Raw genomic sequence first — 25,161 nt, forward strand, 5'->3', positions numbered from 1 at the left:
CGTGAGATGCTGGAACAGCCACGCCCTCATGATGTTTGTGGCCACTTTAGGGAAAATGCCACGCTTTTTCTGCCTCTTCTTATCCTTGTCTGGATCATCGTCATCCCCTGTGCCAGGCGATGCAACGCTGTTGTCTAAGCCATCTCCTGGACGGAAACCAAACCCAGGGTTAAATAACATCCCCGATCACACCACAGGCTCAGAATACAATAGCAAAAAAAAATGGAACAGAGGTATACAGTCAAAGCTGAGTTTAAGGCTCATGAAAGATGGATAAAGGGACAAATACCACAGATAACTTTGAAAGAACTGGAAAGTGCTGCACTAAGGCCAAAAGAATTTCCACAGCAAAGCCAGTGTTGTGTAGTGAATATATGGAGGTAGGGGGATTTAGATGGCCTTAGACGAAGGGACTGTACAGAGACTGAGGGGTTTACATGGAAGCCTCGCAGAGCTGCTCTATACCCCAGAGCACGGGAGGGGAATAGGGGTTAATGACTCTAATGTTATGGTTGGACGCTGAAACACTGGGTTCCTCATTCCATTTTTACAGTAGGAGGAGATGGAAAGGAAAAAAAATGGACACAGAGCCTTCAAGTACAGAAGAGACATGGACTCATGTCATTAATTCAATTAAATTTGCATGCTTGACATAATGTAGAGCATTTTTTCCCATCTTTTGATGAGGGCCAAAGGGGACAGGATGGAGTTATGCAGATATGTACTGTAACACACAGAAATTCATGAATTTAGGACATCCAGTTAAAGTGCGTGGAAGTAAATGTTATTTGGGGTGGTTCATTGTTGCACTTCGATGCACATAATGGACTCTTCATCGGCTTCCCGAAACCCTGAACAACCCCACCCCCAAGCTTCCGCCACGAGATTAGCATGACCGGCCAGCGGCGGCTTTGCCTGCATTAATGTCCATCAGCGTTTGATTTCACAAGGGAAGTGTGCACATACCCGGGCACGATTTCTCCTTTAAATTGAAGTTTCCATCTTTGTCCCTTGCCTTTTCCTTGTTCGTCTTCCTCGGCATTAATTGTGCATTAGCAAAAATGATTTACTTTTAACAGTCATAGTTATTTTTTCTTGCCCCCGGGCACAAATGCCTTGAAAGCCTTCCTTGAGGGCATCTAAATTATGTATCTGAAAAACTCCTCCACTAAGGAAGAGAAGGACCCTGACATTCTCAAAATTCAGACTCATATGTCCTCCTGTTTTTGGAGAGGCATCAATCACAGCCACCTATACAAGCCTTAATCTCGCATAAATATTTGAACTAATAACATTAAAAAGGGGGAAAGAAAAAGGATCCGACTAGTAGCGTAATCTAATGCAAAATAAATGAAGAATACAAGGACAGCGGGGGCCCGTACTAACTACTTTTCCCAGTTTTTTTTCTTCCCCTTGTTTTTGCCTCTCTTTTTCTTCTCTGTCTTGCACAGTGTTTTCCTTCCAGATCATTAGTAGAGAGCCACACGAAAGAGGAAAACAGAGAAGTGCCGACTTTGCGCTCCCTGTGTGAAGTTAAAGAAGCAACAGTCCTTCTGAAGGACACATGGGAATGGGGACACAGGCTAGGGGTGTTGTAATTGTAGAATGGGCATTCATTAGTGGCAAATGCCATAAATCCCAGACTAAGTACGAATCCTTGTTCAGGAAAGCTTAAAACAATAAACTTTGGTCTGGCCATAGCCCTACTCTGACTGTGAGGGGCTTCCTGAGAAATGTGACCCAGACGGAAGCTAAGTCTAACTCCCTGAGTTTGCTTCCAAACTTCAATAAAAACACAACTAGTGAGCTGTGAATTTTAACCAACTCCCTTTTGTTTCACTGCTTTTGAGCTTCACTGAATAATGTTGATACACAGTTTGCTGTTTGTTTGTATGCCGCTAGGTTTTGTGTTGATTTTTGAGCTACTCTCCAAATCCCTCTCCTGCTGTGAGCAGTCAGGCTCATCCAATAGAACCACACAGTGGCCAAAAGGCTGGCAGATTAATTTTATTGACGTTTCCATTTTCACTGCAATGCGATAGCCTCCCCCCCGGCCAGGGCCAGAGCGACCCGTGCGTATTTACAGACTGACCTGTCACTTCATTACCCAGCATGCTCGCTGCCTCCTGCCCTAGCCCGCAAGGATGAAACCAGACTCCGGTGCTTTTCAGCTCCTCTCTCTCTCTTACATGTGCACGGATGCTGACATGTGTCCACAGATCAGGCATGTGGCATTCGAGCATTCATTCTGTGTGCAGTTTAAATACAAACTGTGTAGAGCTTTTGTATGACTTCAAATATGTGAAAATGTGCACACAGTAAATAAAGAATAAAGAAAAATCAAATGTGGACAGAACATGAAAAGAAAGAGCAAAGAAAGAAGAGAAACAAGAAGACGCAAGAAAAAAAGGAGTAGAAATAGAATAAAGAAGATCCAACTTGCACAACCTCATTACATCTAAAGGAGGGCTGGTGCTTTGCATCCACCCCCACTCCTTTCTTATGAGCGAGAGAAGGAACGCTGCAGGGCAAATTGTCCCAAACGCTAATGGCTTCTGACTGTTCCCTGGCAACTCTGCCATTCTAACCTGTGTGGATGTGCACTCTGGAAAAAAAAAATCAGGAAAGAAAAAAAAAAGTGCAGAGCAGGGGGATGAGTGTCCCATCATCTGGCCATGTGACACAGATGGGGGTTGGCTATTAGGAGGCAGTCGAAAGGCCTAGGGGAGCTGAGGTGCTGGAGTGTAGCCCCAGGCACTTTTGGAAAAGCAGCGCCCTTGGAGACAGAAAAAAGACAGCCCCCCCCCCCCCCCCCCCCTCTCTCTCTCCCACTCTCTCTCTGTCTTCCCTCAACCTTTCCTCCTCCCTCCTTTTCCCTCGCTCACACTATCAAGATCTTGACTTAAAGTGTTTGCAATGAAAGTTTCTGTGCAGATTCTCAGATGCACGCAAGTGGAGAAGGTGTAATCAGGCAAGATGGAAGACAATGACCGGACGCGATCAGGGCGAGAGAGTGAATGAGTGAGCGCACTAGCAAACAAACAAGCACAAGTCCAAAGCACATTACGCTCGCACACATTCCCTCTCTCATCACCAGTGGGTGGTTATTAAAAATGCATTCAGATATATCTCCTTGTGAGTAAATTGGTCTCAGGGCTGAGCTCATTAACGGGTCGGGATAGGACTGTAAACACACTGCAACTCGGCTTATCTAATGCTGGCACATTCAGGGTCACTTCAGGATTTCTTGCATGGGAAATTGTAAAGTACAAAGTGTCCTACAGTCTCTGCTTAGAATAGGGCAGACTTCAGTGGACTCTTAATGACTTTAGAGCAAAAGTTGTATTGGGTCTAGTAGGTATCCTGCCCCTTAGGGACCCACTAAGGTCTAGTCTGTCTTGTGTATATGACCATGAGTAACATATACTGCAGCTATCAGTATAACAAGAATGCCCTCCCTCTGCTGCTTTGCCATTCTCATATGCGTGAATAAATAATGACTTGTCAATAGCTGGAAAACACATTCAATTCCAGCCATGTTTAGTTATCACATAACACTCCAGAGTGGTCCATATACCATTAATAATCAAACCGTGGAGCCACTAGACAAGCTTTAGATGTTGTGTGTGTGTATCATTGTAAAGGCTGTGCAGTGATTTTGCACTAGGAAGTCTGGGCGTTTATTTCAGGGTAATGAAGCAAGAGTGTAGAAGCAGTGGCTTATGGAAGCTGTGGTTAAAGTGACTAATTACAACAGACCCCCCACGCCCCCTGTCAGCCCAAACTAGTGAAGCGTGTTCACCCAAGCTCACCCAAAAAAAAAAAAAAGAAAAAAAAAAGGGGGGGGGGGGGGAGAGAGAGAGAGAAAAACTCATGAGGAGAGTTAGATGGAAAAAGGAGCAGATGGATACCAGAAGCTTGGAGTTTTGCTGCTTTAGGAGCTTCGCTGGTCTTAGCACACCATAGTGACCGGGCCCTACACCTCTCCCTCCAACACCCTCCTATTACCACCACCTCTATCCATGAAGGCTTGGTCGCAGAGAATGAAGTGAAAAGAAGAAGGGGGATTTAGAGCCTCCCTTTTCCCCCTTTTTCTCCTCAACTTTTCAGCCAACATAAGCGGCGTTTAGCACATTCAGTCCCCCAAATGGCAGCGAATGAGAGAAGCAGTGGGGGCTCCTCTTTTGTTCGTCTGGTTACCCCTTTTATTTACTCTGGATTTACGGAGGGGTCTTTGCTGGCTCTGGGACCACATGCTCTTGACGCACACACAATCTCTCACATAGGCACATACACAAACACATAGAAGCTCTATTCACACTAGTGGAATGGCTATTTCTCTGCTTCTCTGTGCCGACTAGGGATTACAGATCATCTTGCTATAACTGCAAGCTAGGAATATGGTTTACATTCATGTGAAACACAACGCAAGTGCTAACAAGTAAAACACGATTGCCATACCGGTTAAACACACACACTCAAACTTCCAACTTTTAGATAAAAGTAAAGCATCTGTGAATTTGTGTCTTCGTGTGACCACACACCACAGACGCCATATGGTTTACTGCACTCATTCAGATCCATACAGTAGATGAGGGCTCTAAACTGAACTGTTTTAGTGTGGCTGCACCACTGCAGCCAGTGTTTTACGCTGATTATTTCCTGATCTGTGCTTAAACAAGCAGCAGCCCTTGCACTGGACCATAAAACAACAGCTTAGTAAACAGCAAGCATGCTGACAAATTGGTAGCGCTCAGGCCGGAGTCATTAACAGCCTTAAAACCTGTCAGAGCAATTACAACAAACTCTCTCCTTCAGCAAGTCCCCCTGCCAAACTCAGATGTCACCATCCACCTCCTCTTTACCACCCCCCGTTACTGCCAGGACACTGGCTAAAGGTGAATTAGAAAGCACTACCATTTTTCCCCTCTCTTCTTCTCCAACAGCCATGACACCCCAGAGAAATGAGGACAAACCTCCATCTCAAACACAGCTGTATCTGCATCCTGGGGGCTACAACTGAGTGGTTCCTTTTGCATGAGAAATAATGTGTAGTTGTCTCCCCTGAAAAACACATCATTAAGTGTTCCCTTAAATGAAGTGGAATAAGAGCTTCTAATTAGATGTTTTTTTTTCTATGTGTGGGGAAGCGAGGCAGTCAGGCAGTAAGAAAGGCATGGAGAGAAGGAAGGAGGGAGGTGGGGGCGGGAGGAGGGATGTCGGGGAGCGGTTGCTCAACAACTCCTGTACCTCTTCCCCTCCCTCCCTCCCATCTCTGCCCCCTTCTCTAAGCCCCCTAACCCTGCCATCAGGCAGATATCTCTCTGTCATCCCTGGAATGCTGGAGATAACTATCGCCTCTCCACCGATAGAAGGCCTCTCTCCTCTCACAGGCAGAGAGTTGACCCTACTCTGCACATCCCTACCATAGAGGGTGAAGGCTGAAAAGGAGGGGAGGTGTAGGTTGGGAGGTAAAACTTGTTTTTAACAGCCAGTTAGACTATTTTACATTTTAACCCAAAATATGGGCTGGAGCAAAGCCATTCCAAAGCCTTTTCAGCCTTACTTCTGTAGCCAAGGAATCATAGTTTGTCCAGAAGCAAGAGGTAGGAGGTGGGCCAAGCTGCCTGATTACAGCTTTTTTTTGTCTATATTCGCTGCTTCCAACAGTTTTTTATCATTTCATAAAATTCCAATCTGTTGAGAATGTACAATACAACCTGATACCCGCAACAACAATTAACTTTTTCCCTCATAAACTGGGACTGAGAATCCCACAAACAAATTAAGCCTCCCTCCTAAACTCTTCAAGTTCTCTGCATATTTATGTCTATATGAACACACAGCAAACATGCTGCCTTTACATAGATGTGAGTTATATATAAAAGAACGCATGTCAGCTGGCTCTGCCATCCAAATGGGGCTTTGAGGAGGAAAAAAGATCTGAAGAAAAGAGATGGAATAAAGATGTATAAAAGAAAGGAGGCAGGCTGTTGCAGATGTCAAGACCCAATTTGCATGAATGGCAAAGGGCTAAATTGCAGGGGATGGGGGGGATCTACCCTCCACCCCTTCACCCTGCTTTTTTTTTTGGGGGGGGGGGACTAAAAGGGAGTTGTGATGCCCATGACTGCCCCTCACTCAGCAGACAGGGATCAGTGGCTAATGAAGGGCTTTGGGCCTCCACCAGATATTTCACACTCTCTGCTTCTCTGACAACTCCACCCTGCTCCCCCCCCCCCCCCCCCCCCCCTCTGCACTCTAACACTGCAGAAGAAACTGCCGCTGCTCTTCCCTTACATTCTGACTTGAATGGGGCTAATTGGTCTCACAGGTAATCTCGGTTGATCACTCGTTTCTTCATAAACAAATTTACAAACCTGCCACTGCATGAGTCCAATTCTCGCTTATGTCTAACCAGACTGCTTCTGTCTTATTTTCTTCTCTTATTATGGTACACTGAAGCTATTGTTAGTGTTGGGATTGTATATATTGACAGTGCTCAATAATTTATCATTTATACAATAGGATGCACCCAGAGAAGCATACCTGCATCTCGAGATTTGATGCAGCATTAAATATTAAAGAAGAAGTGTTTACCAAAAGTAATTAGGGTACAGTGAATAGAAACAAACATGAACAGTAGTAAAATGAGGTGCCCTCACACCATATGCTTCCTAAAAAATTACTAACTTGCTCTATTTTGGAATTAAAAAAATTGAAAAACAGGGGAAAAAATGAGAAAGAGCAAAATGAAAAAAGGAGGTGGAGACAGTGCCGATACATCACATGGCTCTATCTGCTAGTAAAGAGTAAATGAGTAAATGCTAGTAAATAGATTTCTAATCCCCTCTAGGAACTATTGTATATCAAAGTCTTCTACATAAACCGCAAAGAGCAGCTGTATGCTGGTTGCCAATTTAACTGAGTGTTTTTCTTTCTTCCTTTCTTTTTGTTTTTCATTCAGAGGAGCTTACATCGTTTCAGGCAATGCATGATAACAGCATGAGCAGTGATTCTTTACCCTCAATTACAACTTAAAACCAAACAAACTTGCTGTTTTTAAGCTGAAGAGGAGGTCAAGTCCTAGCCACACCTGATGGACAGTGGCATCAAAGAATTCAACAAAGATTGGGGGGGGGGGGGGGGGGGGTTGTCTATATAGAGCTGGGGGTGGGGGTGGGGATGGAGGGTGGAGGGGTTGGTAGAGTAAATGAATTAAAAGGTTTATAAATCAACAAGTCAACCATCAGATTGTAGCCTCTGCTCAGCAGCCCTCTCATCAGCCAAATGCCAAGTTTTTTTTTCTTTCCTCCTCGCTCTCTTTTTTTCCACACAAATGTCCTGGAGGCAGGGAACAAAGCGAGCAGAACTGATTACTGCACTGTTGCTCCGCTCCGACAGTCTAAACTCTGTTTGGCTTCCTAATGAGCTCACTAAAAACCCAATTCATCACCCATAACCCCTTCTCAACCTGCCTTGAAATCTCCCATTATGGGGCGTCAAGGACAGTCCGTTTACAGGCTTTGGGCCAGGGTCAAGGGCTGCGACGGGTGGATGTCAGTGGCAGCGACGGCAGAGCTGCCAAGATTATTTTGAAACAGGGGATACTTCCTGCATGGCTCCTCTTTCCATACACCATTCATTTCATTCTAATTCACCTTCTCCTTTGATTTTTATTCTAATGTTATACACCAAAAATATATTTTTTAAAATATACAACAAGAATGTGGTATGCTGTTTTTCAAGTCTTACACCAACTTCCCCCATCTCTTATTCCCCCCTCCCCATTTCACAATACCAGTGGTGTCTCAGTCTTAGTAGAGGAATGTCCGGCTTGATGGCTGCAACAGCGGGAATGTCCCGTTCTAGTCGGCTTTCGCACCAGAGATTTCAAATTTAATACCCTTTCGTCCCATCCCTGCAAAGACAGGAATTTGGTGGGAAGGGAATGTAGTGGGGTAGGGGTGGGGGTATAAAAGAGTGCAATACAGTCAGTGTATTAAGGGCAGGAAGAAAGGAGTGAGATGAATATTGTAGGTATATGACAAAAAGCTGAGAAGGTAAGGAATGGGATAATAAGGAAGCGTTTTGGTTGGAAGGAGGGGTCAGAAAGAGAAAGGTGGAGGAGGAGGAGAGCAGCACAGGGCTGGGGTAAACTCCCACAGTTCCTCATTACATGGAGCTGAAATGATCCTCCTGACACCTGAGCTGTAACCAAGAGATTACAGAATTGATGAATCCTTGGTTTAAAATGCAGCTGTTTTATTCTGCTTTAGTAATTAATTCTTTTTCCGATAGTATATTGATTAAGCGTAGCCCCTGATAAAGTTCAAACCGAGAGAGATCCCTCCAGGGTTTTGGGTTGGCCTGCTCTAGAGAGCCAATGAAAACTTCCTCCCTTCACCTGCATCTCTCTTTCTGTCAGAGCAGTTTACCCTCATAAATTAGTCAGATCTTTGTGGAGTGAAGATCTCGCTAAGTTGATACTTGCTTTGTCTGCCTCTTGCTGATACTTCACTCTTGTTATTATCCAATCACACCAACACAAATGCAGATGCCCTTACCGACAAGTATATATTACACAGCTCACCAAAACGTTAATTTGAGAGTTATCTTGTGCCGTACTGAGAGACAACACCTGTCTATTGATTCCTTAGGTTCATTTGCCCTCCTTCCTTGGCTCGCACTCTCACCAAGCGAGGCACTCGTGGCATACTGAATGTAAGTATTTTTTTGTTTTGTTTTTCACTTTTTCGTTTTTTCACAAAACTACTCTTTCATTTTTTTTTTTCATCGCTGCATTTTCCATACGGCTGTGAGTGAGAGTGTGATCAACAGAGGGTAGAACGGATCTCTCCAGGGAGTCAACTAGCAGAGAAATCAGATACAGCTTTACAAGAGACTCAGCCGCTCATGTCTTGTCAAGACCCCTCACCTAACGGCTTCTTTACAAGTCAATAACCAGGGCCTAGTGTCCTCCACTGGGCCTTGGCACACATTCACCTCATCCTATAGGAAGCAAAGTGGGGAGGGGTAGAGGGGTAGTTTCAGAGCCTTTTTTTATTCTTTATTTTTTGCTAATTTTATATGAATAATGCTAGATTTTCAATTTGAAACTCATACAGACAGATGCTGTGGTGGAACATAAAATATAGACGCCCCCCCCGCCCCCCCCCCCCCCCCCCCCCCCCCCCCCCCCCCCGACAACGGCGTAATAAATAGTGACAAATAATTGGTGATCTCACGAAAAAAGAACAGACAGAATCCTTTTTTTAATATTAAGAACTAATGAATGAGTGAATGAATTATGTAGGGAGAAGGGAAAGATAATTAGAAAATGGAAGTAGTGCTTAATACATTTACAGACTATTTCCTTTTGTTAATGGGACCGCAGCACGCGCAGAGAGGCTTTTGATGAGGCTAGTACTGACTGTCCGCCCTGCTCCTTAAGGTAAATCCAGCAGGTCATTTCATTAAGGCCCAATTCCATGGCGCTAATTTTGATTTTAGGGGCTTGACAGCTGTTGGAAGTGGAAATTGCGATGGTACGATGGTTGAGAGAGGAGCCTATTACGCCAGTGAAAAATACAAATTGCAAAGCCACTTCAAATTGGTGCCAATCTTCAACGCTGACCCACCAAAAGTCGCACTTCATCACAATCTACGTGATGTTAGCTGCGTGTAAAGACAGAATAAGAGCCAATTACTGTTTTTTTGAAGAACACCCCCCCAAAAAACAAACAAACAAACAAACAAACAAACAAAAACTTACATATACTTTTCAACAGTAATGTTTTCCTTTGTTTAGTAATAGGAATAAGAAAGGCATCAACATATGTATTTATTGAATGTGTGTCCCACAATTTTGACATATAGGAACTGTCACAAACTATAGCTGCAGGAATTACTGAAATGAACTACTATCACAATTATTGCTGATTCAGCAGTTTCATAAAGGTAGGGTTGTACTACAGTGTTTACGCGCTTTCTATTTTCCTTGAAGCTCAGTGCATACTTTTTGTTTACCTATCAATTTCCCCTCACATAGCATGGTCAACAGATGGACGTGACACATGCTTTGAGCTCCTAATTGCCTTGCCTCGCAAGTTAATATGCAGCATTAGAGCTCCAGAAGGAAGGAAAAAAGCTCTTCGTCTGATGCTATTAATTAGCAGTGTTCTATAGCTCTCAGCTTTTTGAAGCTCTCCATCTCCTTTTGTTTTGCACTCTTTTTTTCTTTTCTTCTTTTTTTTTGTGGGGCCTCGCTATTGACTTTTCAATTTTCCCCTCACATCCACCCACTGCAATAGCAGTAGCGCCAGTGCTTCTAGTGTGGTAGCCAACCCAACAATACCCCCAAGCCTACTCTCCGAGACGCTGGCTGGGGAGCCCTGAGAGCCGGGCCAGGCCTACAGCTCCCACCAGCCCACCACTCACTCCCCATGAGACCAAAATCAAAGAGAGAGGCCCTTAAAATATAACCATGGGTATAATGAGGGTGCTCCAAAGAACAATAAGCATATACACCAAAGGAAAAATGAGAGTAGGAGTACAAAAGAAAGATGGAGAAAACTATAGGAATGTTGGCTCGCAAGTGTTCTTGAGAAGTGAACAGCAGTGAGAGGATGAGGGGGGGGAAAACACGACGCAATAGTGTGCTGTTGGAGAGAGGGCAAAGGGCCACAGCCAGTGGTGATGGTAGCTGGGGCCACGCATCTATCCAACCATGTATCTGAACCCGAAACAACAAGGGGGTCTGCCGCATGCCTCTGGAGCCGAAGGGAGCCAAAGGGAGCACGACTAATTTCTGCACAACAATAGGGCTGGATGAGCGCCCACACAATGGCAGGTGCTTTGAATAGCAGCAGGGCCCTTGCAGCGGGGATCTTCTCCTCTCTCACTCCGAGGGCTTGGGCTCTGGCTTGTGTAACCTTTCATTTTCAACCAGGCTTCCTTTTGACTCATAAAGGATGAAAATGATCTCATGGGGGGCCAAAGGAGTAAGAGACAGCCAGGCCTGTGAGGCACTATTCAGACCAAGTCCATCTGTGTTTTCTCTAACATCTTCTCTGCCTCTTGTTTCTTTCCCTCCCTCTCTTTCTCGTATTCAGTTCCTTTTTTTTCCAGCATCCATCGCTTCCTTACTTGTTAACTTGCCTCAATATAAATCACACTTTTTTTCTGCCTCATTTTCTTTCTTTATTGACTGTATGTTGGGTTGTTCTTTTTCTGTGGTGGTTGTGTTTGTTGTGCTGCTCCTGGGCTGTCCTGTAGGCCAAGATGCAGTGGAAAAAGCAGTTTTCCCCCCACCTTAAGAGCATTTTTTCCAAGGTCACAAGGTCAGGCTTCACAGATGTCTCCTGCAGACACTCAGTTGTCTACGGACTGTATCCCTGGGAGTAAGCATTTGTGCTAAACAATGCAGCTTTCCCTTCACTTTGGAAAATATTACAGTTCTTTCCTTTTTGTCTTGCTTTTTCTTGCCTTTCTTGTTTTCATTGTTTTATTTTTGAATGAAACACCAAAGTGAGTGCAATTTTTTCCAAGGTGGGGGTTTCTGTCTCGAGATAATGAACGAAAGCACTGGTTATCACAAGATAGTGGTGTTTTCTTGCTGCTTTCATTCCTTTAAATACTCCCCGTCTCCCTAAGTTTCCTCCAATTGTTCTAATGGGGCCTTAGTCATCCTTGCCTGATGGCAGAGGGAAAGATGCTTTTAAAAGTCTTTTTCTTCTGTTCGTATGTGTTGCCAGGAGAGAAAAATGAAAACATGTAGTAACTGTCCTAAAATACACACTGATAGACAGATACAAAAAAAACCCTTGAGTAAGCAGCGTTGAAGGCAAACAAAGAGAAACCCTAAATGAACAGAATGACAATATTTGAACTAGAACATCTCTGTGTAGCCTCAATCTTGCAAGAAAAAAAGAAAATTCCTGAGCTAAACAGCTTTCATTAAAGTCAAATCAGCTTGTGCTTTTTTTAGGGGGTGGAGCGTGACACTGGTAAAAGGGAAGCGATTGCACCATTTACCATGCAAGTTCTGCCTCAGAACATGGAAATGTGTGTAATTGGAACAACATTTTAAAAATACAGGCACTGAGCTATCCTTGAATATCTCACTCCTTTTCATCTCGCTTTCCCTTGTTTCTTTTTCTGTTCCTTCGTTTGATATGATGTTCTTGCTTCCCCCTCCAAACATCTCCTCTGTATTCTGCAAATTGATAACCCTCTAAATGAATTATGGTAAATGCATAATGAAGGTTTTCTCAGCTTCAGCCCTGCAGCCAGCCAGGATGGAGCATCTCGTTTGGCATGTTTGATTCGTTTTGTTGCGCATTTAGCCCCAGTGTTCCTTCGGAGTGTTCACTGCTTGGGGCATGTAAATAAGAAATTATCCTTGCTGACTAACATGGCTAATACCTCCTCTGGGGTAATCAAAAATTATTAGACGCTTGCTTCCAATAAACATTAGGGCTCATGGCACTAACCACTGTCAAATCACTCACCTCCGCCTGCTCCCCAATAGCCATAAAATGGGTGAACAAAAGTGATCAGGTGTGGAAAAAGCACCCTGGCTACACGGAAACTGAGAGACCGCAGGACTGCTATTATGCCTAAAAAAAGCAGCCCTTGGCTTTAAGAGTCATTAAAGCATGTACTAGAGTGGGAATCAGACTAGAAAATGAGCTTATCTTGCATAAAGCCCTCAAAAGCTTTGCATAAACGTGAAAGATGTGTGCGTGAAAATCAGCAGCAGAGAGGAAGAACTCGGATTGTAACACACTTCCTTTATCGTCCTCCCACTCTTTTGGATGGTGGCAGCATGGTTAAAGCACTACCTGTAGGGTATAGCTGCTTTGCTCGGTTCCAAATATGCTTTAGTGTCTAAACCCTGGTTTACGCAAGAGAAAAAAAAACCACACAGCAAGTGAACAAGCTTTAGCTAGCCTTGCTAAGCCACTCTACTCAACCATGTGCTGTCTTTTGGAGGGACCTTTGCTGTGATGTGCAGTTTTGACATCAGGGGGGGGAGAACTGGGAGGGTGGGGGTGGTGAAAGAGATTAAAGAGCCAAGGGAGGCAGAAGAAAGAAATGAAAGTAAAAGAGCGCAAGGCCCATTGGTCAAACACAAAGGGGAAGAGAGGGAAAGGACATTTGAAGTCGGGGTTAAACTCCAAATAAGCACACCTTAAACTGGCTCATGTAAGCTAGCAGTCAAGGTTTTTGGAGTTTCCCTGCAGGTGTGCCTTTGACAGACTTGGCCCCCATAACCTCTCTCTGATCTAGAACGGGGCATGGGGTTGGACACAGAAACTAGTGGCATCTTGCTGTCTCTCTCTCTCTCACATACACACACATGCTTACATTCTCTATAAACACACACGCACACACCAACACACCGCCAGACAAGGGGAAAACAAATCTGGTGAGGACTAAAGCAATTGGATTATCACCTCTTAAGGGTGACTTCTTGGCTGACCCCCTTCAGGCTAGCCTGCTGAAACAAGACTGAAAATTTCCTGGGAAAACACTCTCTCCCTTTAAAGAAACGAAGCACTGTCGTCCTCGTGAAAATGCAGCAGTGGCAGCATTAATGGACATGGAAATGCCCTTTGGGGCATGCGCTCAAATCCCTTTTAGCCATATTACATCAGACCCCTGTGCACTTCTCATCATCACCACATGCACTGGTGTAATCAGCAATGGAACAAGGGTGTGTAAACCCACTGTATAATGAACTGATACAACAGCATTGCACTGTCTTTGTTTTTGCCTAAAGCCTTTGGGTAAAAGAATTTAAAAGCCACTCCCCTCCTTTTACTGGAGTTCAATCCTGATTACTTCCCTGCAACACCGTTTCCTCTGTGCTTTTTAGCTATGCTCAGCTCACTCCCAGTTAAGCTGGTCTTCATCTACTTCTCAGAGAAACAGAGGAAAAGAAAGAGAGAAAGAAAAATCTCCCCTAAGTTTCCCCTTAATGGCGTGAAACAGAAATTCTCCTCAGCTGCTGTCAGAATAATCTGGATAATTTTTTCCCTATGTTCTCCAAACATTAGTTTGCACATTAGGCTGACACAGTAAAGACGTTTTTCCTGTGGCGTAGGCTCAGTACCTGGCCAGGTTGGGCTGGGCCAAGTCACACCAGAGGCCTGTTTGTGATTATGGATCAGAGTGAAAGGAGCCAGCACAGTACTGAGGCAGAGGTCAGTGGATAGAGGGGAAAAACCAGAAGGAGAAAGGAGATGCTAAGAGAAAAAGGGAGCGTGGATGGAAGACCAAAAGGTGGTGATGGTGGTAATACTGTGGGAAGCCTATGTTACTGGAAACTGGCTGTATTGACAGTTTTTATTCTTTTACATTATCTTTTTTCCAGTCTTTTAAGCTATAGCACAGGGTCAGAAGAAAGACAGAGAAACCCAAAAAAAAAAAAGAACGAAGAGAGAGCGGAAGGGAGGAAGGAAAGTGGGAGCTGAGGGAGCTGATCATTCTCTTTAATCACATTTTGGATGAGGGCCAGGTAGTCTGCGGAACTGAGAGCGAGACAGAGAAGGGTGAGTGAGGAGAGGAGTACGAGGGAGTCAGTAAGTGAGGGAGGGGGTGAGAGAAAGAGAAGAGGAGAGAGATGGAGGAACAAATGGAAAGAAAGGGGGGAGAGAGAGGATGGGAAAGGGACTTATGGAGAGAGGGGATGAGCCTGAGAGCAGAGACCCTTGAAACAGCTTGAAGTGCAGCAATGCTTAGGCAAGTGTGCACATATGCCCGCACAGTCTATGTCTATGTGTGTTTGTGTGTGCAAGAGAGAGTGACAGCCATTCCCGTAAATGCCCGCGAATGCTGAATCCAGCAAGAATCTGGTGTTAGAGCCGAGGCTAGGAGAGATCCATTTTAAAACTATGTGCATTAACTATACTTTTCCCCATAGATTAAGCACTCCACATGAATAATTTAGTCTCTTTTATGCTAATGGGATCATGAAAGTATCCCCTCTGTACCATGTTTTCTCCCCCCGCACAGCAACACTTCTCAGCTTTCAACAATGGCCCTGCCCCTTCCCAACAAACCATCAGACAGACATATTGCACTCTTTCCATAACAGACACCTGACTAACATGTGACTGACATGCAGTGGCATGGCTAAAGCTGAGCACCATAGCTCATTGAGAAACATTGTAGCATTGTTTGTTTTGTCATTAAGCAAGTATACCTTTGGTTTATGTTAAGTGCGGGCTACTGACTGAGATACAGCAAGCTGTATGCGCGTCATGGCTGCACATACTCATGTTTAAGTTATCTCCCTGCTGATCTGGTTTTGTAAATGGCCACAGAGCCATATTACTCTTAAACTTTCTTTGCTTTTTCTGTGGTTCTCTGTTTTCTTTTGAGAGAGGAAGTGGACATATCCTGTGTGTTTATGTGCCTTTTCAGCCCTTTTTGTTCAGCCTCTGCCATCGCACACTAAAAAACACCCATGCGCACATGCGAAAACCTTGTTGCTTCAGTATTGTGTTGTGGTGAGGTGGGGGCAACTGTGTAAAAAATTATCAGTGCTCCAACAGCTGGGAGTGAGAGCCATGAAACAGCAGGGCTTGGGCCTGCTTTATTGTTTATCTGTTGTTTATGGGCCAGTGTTCAGGTTTAATTACTACACTAAATTAAACTCTAACAGGCACTTAGAAGAAACCAGCTAACACATGCACATGCATACAACCTCCACCCCCCAACCAAATACACACACACGCAAATTATGCATTGTAAATACACAGACACACCTCAACAATCACTCCAGAGCTGGAGTATAGGCTACTAAAATGCAACAAGGTTTCCATCTTGTGTTTACCAAAGATTGCTGTGTTTTTGTTCTAATGTGATTACATGTTCTTTCTTTTTCTACCTGCACATTTGCATCTTCTTGAGCCCTGAGAAATACTGTATAAAAAAAAAGCAAAGCCAAAGGTCTGGAAACTATAAGATCCAACAGGGCTTGTTCATGCTGGGACACAAGGAGCTGAGTCCCCAACAGAAATGACCTCTTTCTAGTGAGCTCAACCACAAAGACCTTGCTGATTGGGGCCCCTAGCCAGGGCCAAAGGAACTCACCACACTCCCTACGCATACACATATACACACACAAACACAATCATACCACAACACCATCAAGCGCAACGTGCTCCCTTGGAGCTGAACACTCAAGCTCTCCCTCTCTTTACTCCCTTTCTCTCCATCTCTGCCTCTCTCAGTCTCTCTGGGGAGTCGGTCTATCCGCAGAGCGTGGGGATTGTTCAATTGCTGAGAAAATGTACAAAATGCTTTCTCCTCTCTTCTGTTGAGCCTTGTCCATCTACAGTAGAAGCTTGGAACAGTACAGAAAGCCCCTTTGCTCGGCACTCAAGATGTCAACGTGGATTTGGTCTTCATGCATAGCTAATAATTACAAGTGTGGACTGGAGCTGGGGCATGCTCAAACGCGCACACACACACACACACACACACACACACACACATATGCACATACAGAAGGAGGGCAAACGCATTACCTACCATGCTGAATCAGTGTTGGGGATTTACTGTTCATGACTGAGTGCATTTGACTTTACTGTGTTTGGTGTGGGCAAACGTGTAGAGTATTTCATCACACTGCTCCATCACACTTTGGATGCTTACCATATAACAGACACCTGCTTGGAAACGAGTGCTATCTTAAGGCACGCACATTCATCAAGTTTACCTCCCTGCAACTGATGTCTATGATGTTTCAAGATAAGCTTGGAAAAGCTCCAAAGGACTGTTAATCAAAATGATGTGAATGCAGAGCCAGTGTAGTTATTGTGTGTTACCTTCTGAACTGGCTCCCCTTGTATTTACTTATCTAGCTAGAACATAGGGAGTCACTCTCTGAGAGTCAGAGCGTTGATTTTGCCCCGAGGGCGATAACTCATATTTTCTTTTTTGGAGGAAAATTCTGAGAAAAGTCTTTTTTTTTAAGTCTGTTAAGCGGAGGGATTAGGTTAAGGATGCAGATCTGAGAATTGTACAGAAAACTTTTTTTTTTTAATATGTGTCAGAACCTTAGCTGGCAATCTTTACTGACAGCTACGAACATGCTTCACCTTGGTTTTCTGCTTGACAATAAATTATTCCACACGAGGGATAATACATATTTGCGCACTTGTTAAATTGCTTTTTGGCGCAGGTTCAGAACAACGCTCAGCACTGAGATACAAGCCAAAGACTTTAGAAGAGGACTGTGTTCAAAGCGACCCTCTTGAGTCCTGTATGACGGTGCTTACAGCACTTTAAAAAAAGAAAGAAAAAGAAACGGTAAGCGAGTGATACAGACGTTTATTCTCGTGTACATCCCCTAACAGGGAAAGGTAGAAAAAAGCTAGTCTTTAAAGTAAAAGTGGACTTGGTCACTGTCAGAGATCCTTTGATATTTCTGGGACAAATGGACTGGTGTCATATTTCATGCAAGGATGTTTCTAGATTAAAATTTGATTTCAGTGTTTCTCAAGCACGGATAGAACACACCTTTTAAAAGGAAAGACGGCAGAAAAAAAAATGTTGATGTTTTTCTTGGCAGCCGAAACCTAAAAGCGGCGTGGATCTCACGCGCTCTTTTACTGTGCTCCTCTCTCACTTTCTCCCATCTATTCTGTCTTCCTCAACCGATCCACATTGTCACCCCTTTTAAGAGGGGCCAAGCTGTTAAAGACCCCATTACTGAAGTGAAGCCCACATTTCACATTTTCTCTGTGGACTTGAGAGTGCGGACTACAAATTTTATGTTGAAATGTATCGAGGTAGGAGGCGAGATCATGCATGGAGCGGAGTGAAGGAGAAGAGAGGCGAGGAGGGAAAGGTGGAGAGGTTGGAGAGGGAAGGCTCTGTCAGAATGGAAGGGCCAGAGTCGGGAGTCAGCGAGCGCTTCAAGCGTTAACGTAATTGCAAGAATGTGAAAAATGAGGCGGCGGGGCTCCCGAGCGAAGCGAAAGGTCAGAGCATGCCTCACACAAAACAACTGGCTAGAGGACGGCCTCATTAGACCATTAAATCAGCTGCCCTTGGTCTTTTTCCCTTTTACTCTCTTAGTCATTTTTCCTCCCTGATCCTACTTTTTCACCTTCTCTGCTCTTTAACCTTTGTACTTCTGTGGTTCTTCAGCTTTGTTCAAATCTCCACTTCTCTTCTAAGCTGCTTAGTTTGTGTTTTTTCTAGCAGCTAAATATTTTTGAGCTGGTGGATCTTGCATTTAACACTGAGTGCAGGTCAGGCTGTGGACCTGATCTAGTCTAGGTCTATCTTGGCCCAGAACGCGGTGCTATACCGTAACTGTCTTTGGCCCGTATTGATTGGCTGTTACTGGATACGGTAGGGAAAGGAGTCGATAAGTGCTCTGTGGATTACAGGTCACTTGTACTTATGTGTGTAAGATAATCAATAGGCAGTGCATTTCTTTCTCTCATCCCCTTCCTCTTTCGGTTGCTCTTCATCTCCCGTGCTTCTTTTGCAATTACAAAGAGAAGTGCAAAAACTCTACGTGTGCTCTGTCCTCTGATCTGTCATGCTGCGTTTTTAACTAATACTATGACTTCAAAGCAGAAAATCCATTTAAATCACAGCAATTTCTTGGATGTTTTTTTTCTAAAGTTTTAAGTATAGTTCAACTCATACATCACTTGGCCAGTAAAATCGGCCCATATTGGTCGATGCCGAATATATCAGTACTGTCTGATATATACGTATATTTTTTGCATAACATAATGCAGAAAATGTCATCACATAGTTTGTTGACAGAGCAGCTCTGTCTGCATTGCTAATGCTCTCAGCACTGTCTGCGGAGCACATGTAGCAGATTAGCATTAGAGCTGAGCAGACGGTTTTGCAGAGTAAGTTTCCACCTAGTTTGCGGTTAAATAAATAAACAACAATGTCATCATTTTCAATATAACCCTAGCATACTGTACGTATACCTACGTGTATACGTACAGTATGCTAGATCCAGTATCAATCGGGTCCTAGTTTTAAGACATTTGTTGCATTTAACAAAAATGTCCTGTTTATGCTGTCTGTGAGCATGCAGGGCACTCTGTAGTTTCTTTAACCAACAGATAGTTCTGCATCTGTCACAGGAAGAGGAAAAACAATGCCTAAGTAGATTTATTAAGGGTCGCATTATGATCAAGAATTCTTTCCTTGAACAATGTTACTGAGACATATCCTATTACTTTACCAGTCTTAGTTATCTTTCCAACCAGGCTGTGATTGAACTAGTTCTGACACAACTGACCACAGATGTCTGCTGTGGTCAGTAATGTTTCAGGGGCTTCCGTCTAAGGAGCAGGAGATGATTTAAATAGCCCCACCACAAAGTACACATCATCAATACGTTTGACTGCGTATTGGCAAAATGATAGCACAGAACAGGCAGACCGAGCAGCTTTGCTCTGTGAGCGAGCTGGTATCGGTGTGTATCTGAGTCTGCTTCTGTGTTTAGACAGCGTGATGAAATTTCATGAAAAACTCTGGACACTGCCAGAGGGCACCCATGGATACAGAAAGAGACCCACAAAAGCACACATCTCTGGTGCATTCAAAACAAGATGAAGACAAGAGAAGTGGGGTCAGGAACTCTTCATCTGCTCTCTCGGTTCAGGCAGCAGATTTCACTTTTAATCTACTTTAATTTTACACAAATTTAACGCTCGCTTTCATATAGAAACTTACCTAACAGCACGTACGGTTGACAATTTTCATGTCAAAACTGATACCGACCGTGACAAAAATACGAGGCAGGTCGCTGTGACTCAAAGACACTATCTGTATTAAATTCAAATGCATTTGTTTTGAAATGCATTATAAGTGTTTGGCAGGTCGTGTAGTAGATAACACAAGGCTCAGTGAGACATAATTAGGGGCTGTTGTGCAGGCAAAGTTAATATGGTTTAAATTCAAGAAAGAACTGGCAGAAATATACTATTAATCACCAGCTTTTTTTCAGCTCTCTAAATAGCAACACTTTGGAAAGCCTTTTACTAGGTTGGTATGGTATTCCAGTGGCTCTTGCTGGTATTTCAGTGCGAGTACAACAGTGGATAAGCATGTTCATTTTTAGGTGTGACTGTGTTTACATGGATGCCAGTCAAAAAATTGGATAATCCAAAGTGCAAAAGGAAAAGGACTGGGACATGTGTAAAGAGAGATGTGCCACCTATTCACTATAGAGCTCACATTAGACAGGGTTAAAGTGAAGAGTTGGCAAATCCATGCGTGATGATTAATATGTCCTGCATAAATCTATGTATGTTTATGTGCTAGGGCTTGAGCGCAAAACTAGACCAATGTGTGCGCATGTGTTACGAATGCGCATGCATGTGCATGCCCATTTCTGTACTGACTCACCTTGCTCACTGCTGTTGTCACCGCTTTGTGAAGCATGTCCCCCGCTGGAGGGCCCCGGTGTGCCGGCTGAGTGTGTGGAGGTGGCGTCATCGTGGTCTCTCCAGGAAGCTGGGTTCTGAGGTTTGAAAAAGGAGAAAGCGAGCGTGGGATCCATCCATCCATCCGTGCATCCAACCACATTCCCCATCCAAACCACAAACCAGGAGCAGAGAGAGAGCAGGGAGGGGGAGAAGTTGGAGGAGAAGAAGATAGAGAGGAAAGGAACACAGAGAGAGAGAGAGAGTTCATATGAGAATGCTGGAAATGTGAAAGTGACATCTGTAAGAGTCTAAATGCATTGTGAAGGTCCTTGGCCTGTTTGTTTCCGCAGCTTTTTTTCTCCTTTTTTTTCAGCTAGCAGATAATCAAAGTAGCTACAGTGATTGAATAGAAACAAACAAATGCACCAACGCAACTGGCTATAAGTCAAAACGCTGTAATCAAAGTGTTTCATTAATGTATGAGGGCAAAACAAAGCACCATTAATGTGGCATTTGATTTTGAACATTGCAAGTAGAGCGCTTGTGAGTAATAGTCTAATCACATATGGAGGAGCCCAGTGCAGTTCATTTGTACCATAACCAATTGAGACTTCCGTGTCAAGTGAGAAATATAGAGGTAAAAAGTCCAAACACACCACAGCCACCATTAATCATTACCACTGTCAGAAATGAAAATAAGATATGACAGTGATTCTCCTGCTAATCTGCCAAAAATGTGTACACGCCCACACTGACATACACACACGCCCACAGAGGCTTGCTGAAATGCACTTATGCACACATGCTAATGACATAATAGAGCAAGAAGTATAAACACAGATGCACGCACACTCACTTTCATATATACAAAGGCATCGTGAAAAGAAGTGTTAAAATCCCTGCTGGCTAACTTCAAAGAAATAACCATAAACAAATTCATAGCTTTTAAGTTGACTTTATTCTCTCCTGCCCTACGTCCAGCTCAATTTCTCGGCTCCTCTTCTCTTTCCTGGTCATTCCTACTCCCCTGTCAGTACACACAGGGAAACAGGATTTTCTACTGTACAGGAAAGGCTTTATCAGAGCCACATGAAGGCAGACTAGAGCTGGAATTTCCTCTGCCATTCAGGCAATAGAGGGACAGACTGATCACGTCATATACTACATCTGTGCCCACAAACACAGACTCAATCAGCTACGCACTCCAAACAGCCTCTCGCACAGAGTTGATACGACATCCTAGCTCACGCAGCCCTCGCTAGTCTTTCCCAGTTTAACATGTCACCTGAGTATGATGACAAAATGTTGGCAAACTTGAGCCTAACGTTGTCTGGGGCCCGAGAGAAGCAGCCCCTTGAGCAGAGCCCAAGCCAAACAAACACAGGCCTGCACCAAGGCTTCCCACAAACCTCAACCCACTTCTCAGTTCCCGCTACGTGTTTCTTTCTCCCTCAAACACACATAAACACATATACATACATATGAAAGTAGAGGGAAAATGTACATGCCACAGTATATTCCTAGAAACAGACCGTTTTTACCATTTTGTCCAACTTGAGCAGAGTTCCTGATGAACTTTTCTCTCAGTCCCCACCAGAGAGGAGCCTGCCTGCTTGCCTTTGTGCCCCAGTCAGAGTAAGCTGTACTCGAAGAGGACAGACAGGATAGAGCCTGGAGACTAATCGAGGTTCGCAGGGAAACAGAGACTAAAGACACGCCGCTGCCGAGGTCCCCTGGGCACACAGTCCTGATGTGCTGCTGCTTGTTCTGCTGCGGAGGCGAGGCTGCTGCTATGCCTGTAAGCGAGGCCCTTTTATCTGCTAAGTTTTTTGGGGAAGGCGGGCTGTTTTCTCAAACAGCTCGGAGCTGAAAACAGCAGACAGAAACACACAAGACCCTTCAGACCCCGCGCTCCACTCAAGGCCCTCTCAGCGTCAGCTGTTCACCGGATGGCAATCAGATAAAGAGCTCAGAGAATTACTCAGAAGAGGGGTAAGAAGACAACGTGAACAATAGCCCGTGCGTGGGTTTTAGCCCTCCAGAGTGAGTGAAGGGGAAAGTGTCCCCGTACTGAGAGCGATGGATGATTACGATGTGTTCACTCTCTGGGCCACTGATCAACACATGGAACACTTCATGGGAACGAGGTCTGTTGTTATAGTAATTCTCTGTTATTCTCAACACAGCGCAGGCTAAGTAAAATCCCTAATGTGGGAAAAGCCCATCAACCCCCTGAAAGCAGTCTAATTTTGTCTTTGTCGTGTTCAACACAGAGGGAAGGAAGAAAGGAGAGGTAAAAATCCCAGACTCCCAGAGTGAATAGTGTGTTTAAGCAGAGCTGGGCTCTGGGCTCTCAGAACGGGCTGTTGTTGTTCCAAGAGAAGAAAATGACTGGGTTCTACTTCCTCACAATGAGACACCCACTGCCGGCGAGACACAAGACAGACCTGAAAAACTGTGCTCACTGCTCTCACACATGCCTGCTCTCTCATTCTATCTCTCCCTTTAACACTTGCCAGCTACGGCCACAGCCAGCTATGGTTTTAATGCAACAGTGGAATCGATAGGACTTAATTTAGCTATCATTGCAGAGTAATGTGTCATTTTTAATGGCGCTGGCACTAAATTAAATTCAAAGACACCTCATCTAATGGTGTAAAAGGGAATGATATTTTGCTGTGATTTGCTACCCTGTGGATTTAATGGGCCTTTATGTGGGGATGTAGATAAAGCTTTGTTAGTTTGGCTCTTACAGTGGAAAAAGAAGACTGCAGCACTTTATATGACCTAATAATAATAATAGAGTGCACACAAGACCAATGCATATGCAGTGGAGCGCACACTTCTCTTTTAGTACCTGTAAGTCACCGCTCATTCATAAGCGTGTGTGCAAAACAAGACAACGAATATCAAAACAACAGTGTTAACTTTCCACACTCAACAAGGCGACAAAAGCAACAGCCTTTCCTCCCTATGAATAATTTAGTGGGTCTCTCTAAGCTATGGCGGGTGCATCATCAGACACTGCGCCGTGCAACACAAACACACACAACCATTTTGCCACAACCCCTGTGGGTCTGATAAAGTTCAAACAAGTTGCAGGAAAAAAAATCATGTCACACAAACAGTCTTCAACACAAGAAGTGCTCGAATAAAACAGGGGAAGATGCAAAAGAGACAAAAAGGGCCTCCAGCCCGTGTGACTATTCCCTAAAGCTGGGCATAATTAGGAGTCAAACACGGTTCACTCCATGCTCCTCGCTAATTGTGTTAAAGAGCAGTGTTACCAGGAGGAGGAGGAGAATGCCAGCAAGCAAACACACATACATGTGCAGGAGGAAACGCGCACACAAATGTACACAGCAGGACTAGATAGAGAATAAGATACAAAAGAAGAGGGGTCTCTAGAGGCTGCCTTTTCTATTTGCTGGGGTTAGCAACTGGCGGCTGCTAATACAAGTTGTAATTAATATAAAAGCAGGAGACAATATGGGAAGGAAGGCTCGTAGTGCAGCCAGGCCGCAGGAGAGTGGGAGAATGCTGCCGTCTCCTCTGCCACTGTCCCCTGTTTCTCATTTACAAACACCTGCCTGGCACAATTTCACTTCCCTCACTGCACTCTGCCTACATCCCTAGGAATTTCAAATAAAATTGATTTAGCAGCATCATTGAATTTCCCTCAAAGATTCCCCAGAAACCTGGAGGGAAAGGGGGGAATCTGGTGCAGTAGCAGCAGTGTAACACAGGCTGAGAACGACTAACCTTGTGAGTCCGTGCGTGTGTGTGCGTGCGTGTGTGTGCGTGCGTGTGCGCGTATGTTGAGCTATCAGTGCGCGGAGCAGCTACAGAGATCCTGTGCTGAACATGTAAGGAATCGCTGACGCACCAGAAACACACGGGGCCGTAAATCACGAGGCGATGTGACATTTCAAGACACATCTTGCCACATGGCATAAACAAAGAAAGAGAAAAACTTCTCACACGTTTCTGTTGCGTTGAGCTCGTAATTATATACAGCCACTTCAGAAAAGTGTAGGTGCACTTCCATTGAACGGCTAAGCATTTACAACCCCCTCAATTACCCACAATATAAAAAGTCCTTAATTTAGCAGCTAATAATTCACCACAGCATGTTTTAACAGACAAGGAGGATTGTCTGATTGTATTTATGCCTGAAAACTTTCTCTGAGGCAAAAGCTGTTTTACTCGCTGTAGTACATTATGTGTGCAAAGAAAGAAGAGATTAAGTTTTTTTTTTTTTTTTAAGTGATTCATGGGTTTGGCACAGCTTAATATGATATATCCCGAAAAAATCAAATGGCAAAAAAAAAAAATGTTATAAACACTTGTGCTTTCATTCATTCCTTTAAAATAACAATGTACAAGTTAATGTGAATCTCCTGATCACTGCAGTCATTTACACCATGCTTTCAGCCAAATATAGGGGAGTGCGGAAGATGCAACAAGTTAGCATAGCCTCTCTTCAGCCGCCATACCGATGATTAGATATGCCTGCCAACAAGGCCCTGCCACTGAACACAATTCAAATAGGAAATGTAAGGCCAGACATCCCACCATCACAAAACAATTGCGTGGCACAGACAGAGCGTCCCAAGTCAACAATGCACTGTTTTCATGATATCCAAATGTAGTCGGCCCTCGAGGAGGACAAAACTAGTAGAATTAGAACACCTCCAAAACTGAGAAATTGCATGGTTCAGCAGGCAAGCTTGGC

At 44.2% G+C, this 25,161-nt stretch overlaps 1 protein-coding gene across 6 annotated transcripts in view; it reads right to left on the reverse strand.

Annotated features, from left to right (window-relative positions):
* Window positions 1-25,161, reverse strand: part of meis2a (Meis homeobox 2a) — a 78,364-nt gene that overhangs the window by 44,320 nt on the left and 8,883 nt on the right. For 5 of the 6 annotated variants that reach the window (XM_085143434.1, XM_085143433.1, XM_085143436.1 and 2 more), the window contains exons 8-9: window positions 20,407-20,521; window positions 1-146 (exon numbers count right to left, since the gene is read on the reverse strand). In XM_085143434.1, the coding sequence (XP_084999560.1) occupies window positions 1-146; window positions 20,407-20,521 (261 nt within the window). The remainder of the gene's footprint in view (window positions 147-20,406; window positions 20,522-25,161) is intronic. The other variant, XM_085143435.1, reaches the window with a different exon arrangement.

This window comes from Neolamprologus multifasciatus, chromosome 19, assembly GCF_963576455.1.
Source record: "Neolamprologus multifasciatus chromosome 19, fNeoMul1.2, whole genome shotgun sequence".
NCBI classification, from domain to species: Eukaryota; Metazoa; Chordata; class Actinopteri; order Cichliformes; family Cichlidae; genus Neolamprologus; species Neolamprologus multifasciatus.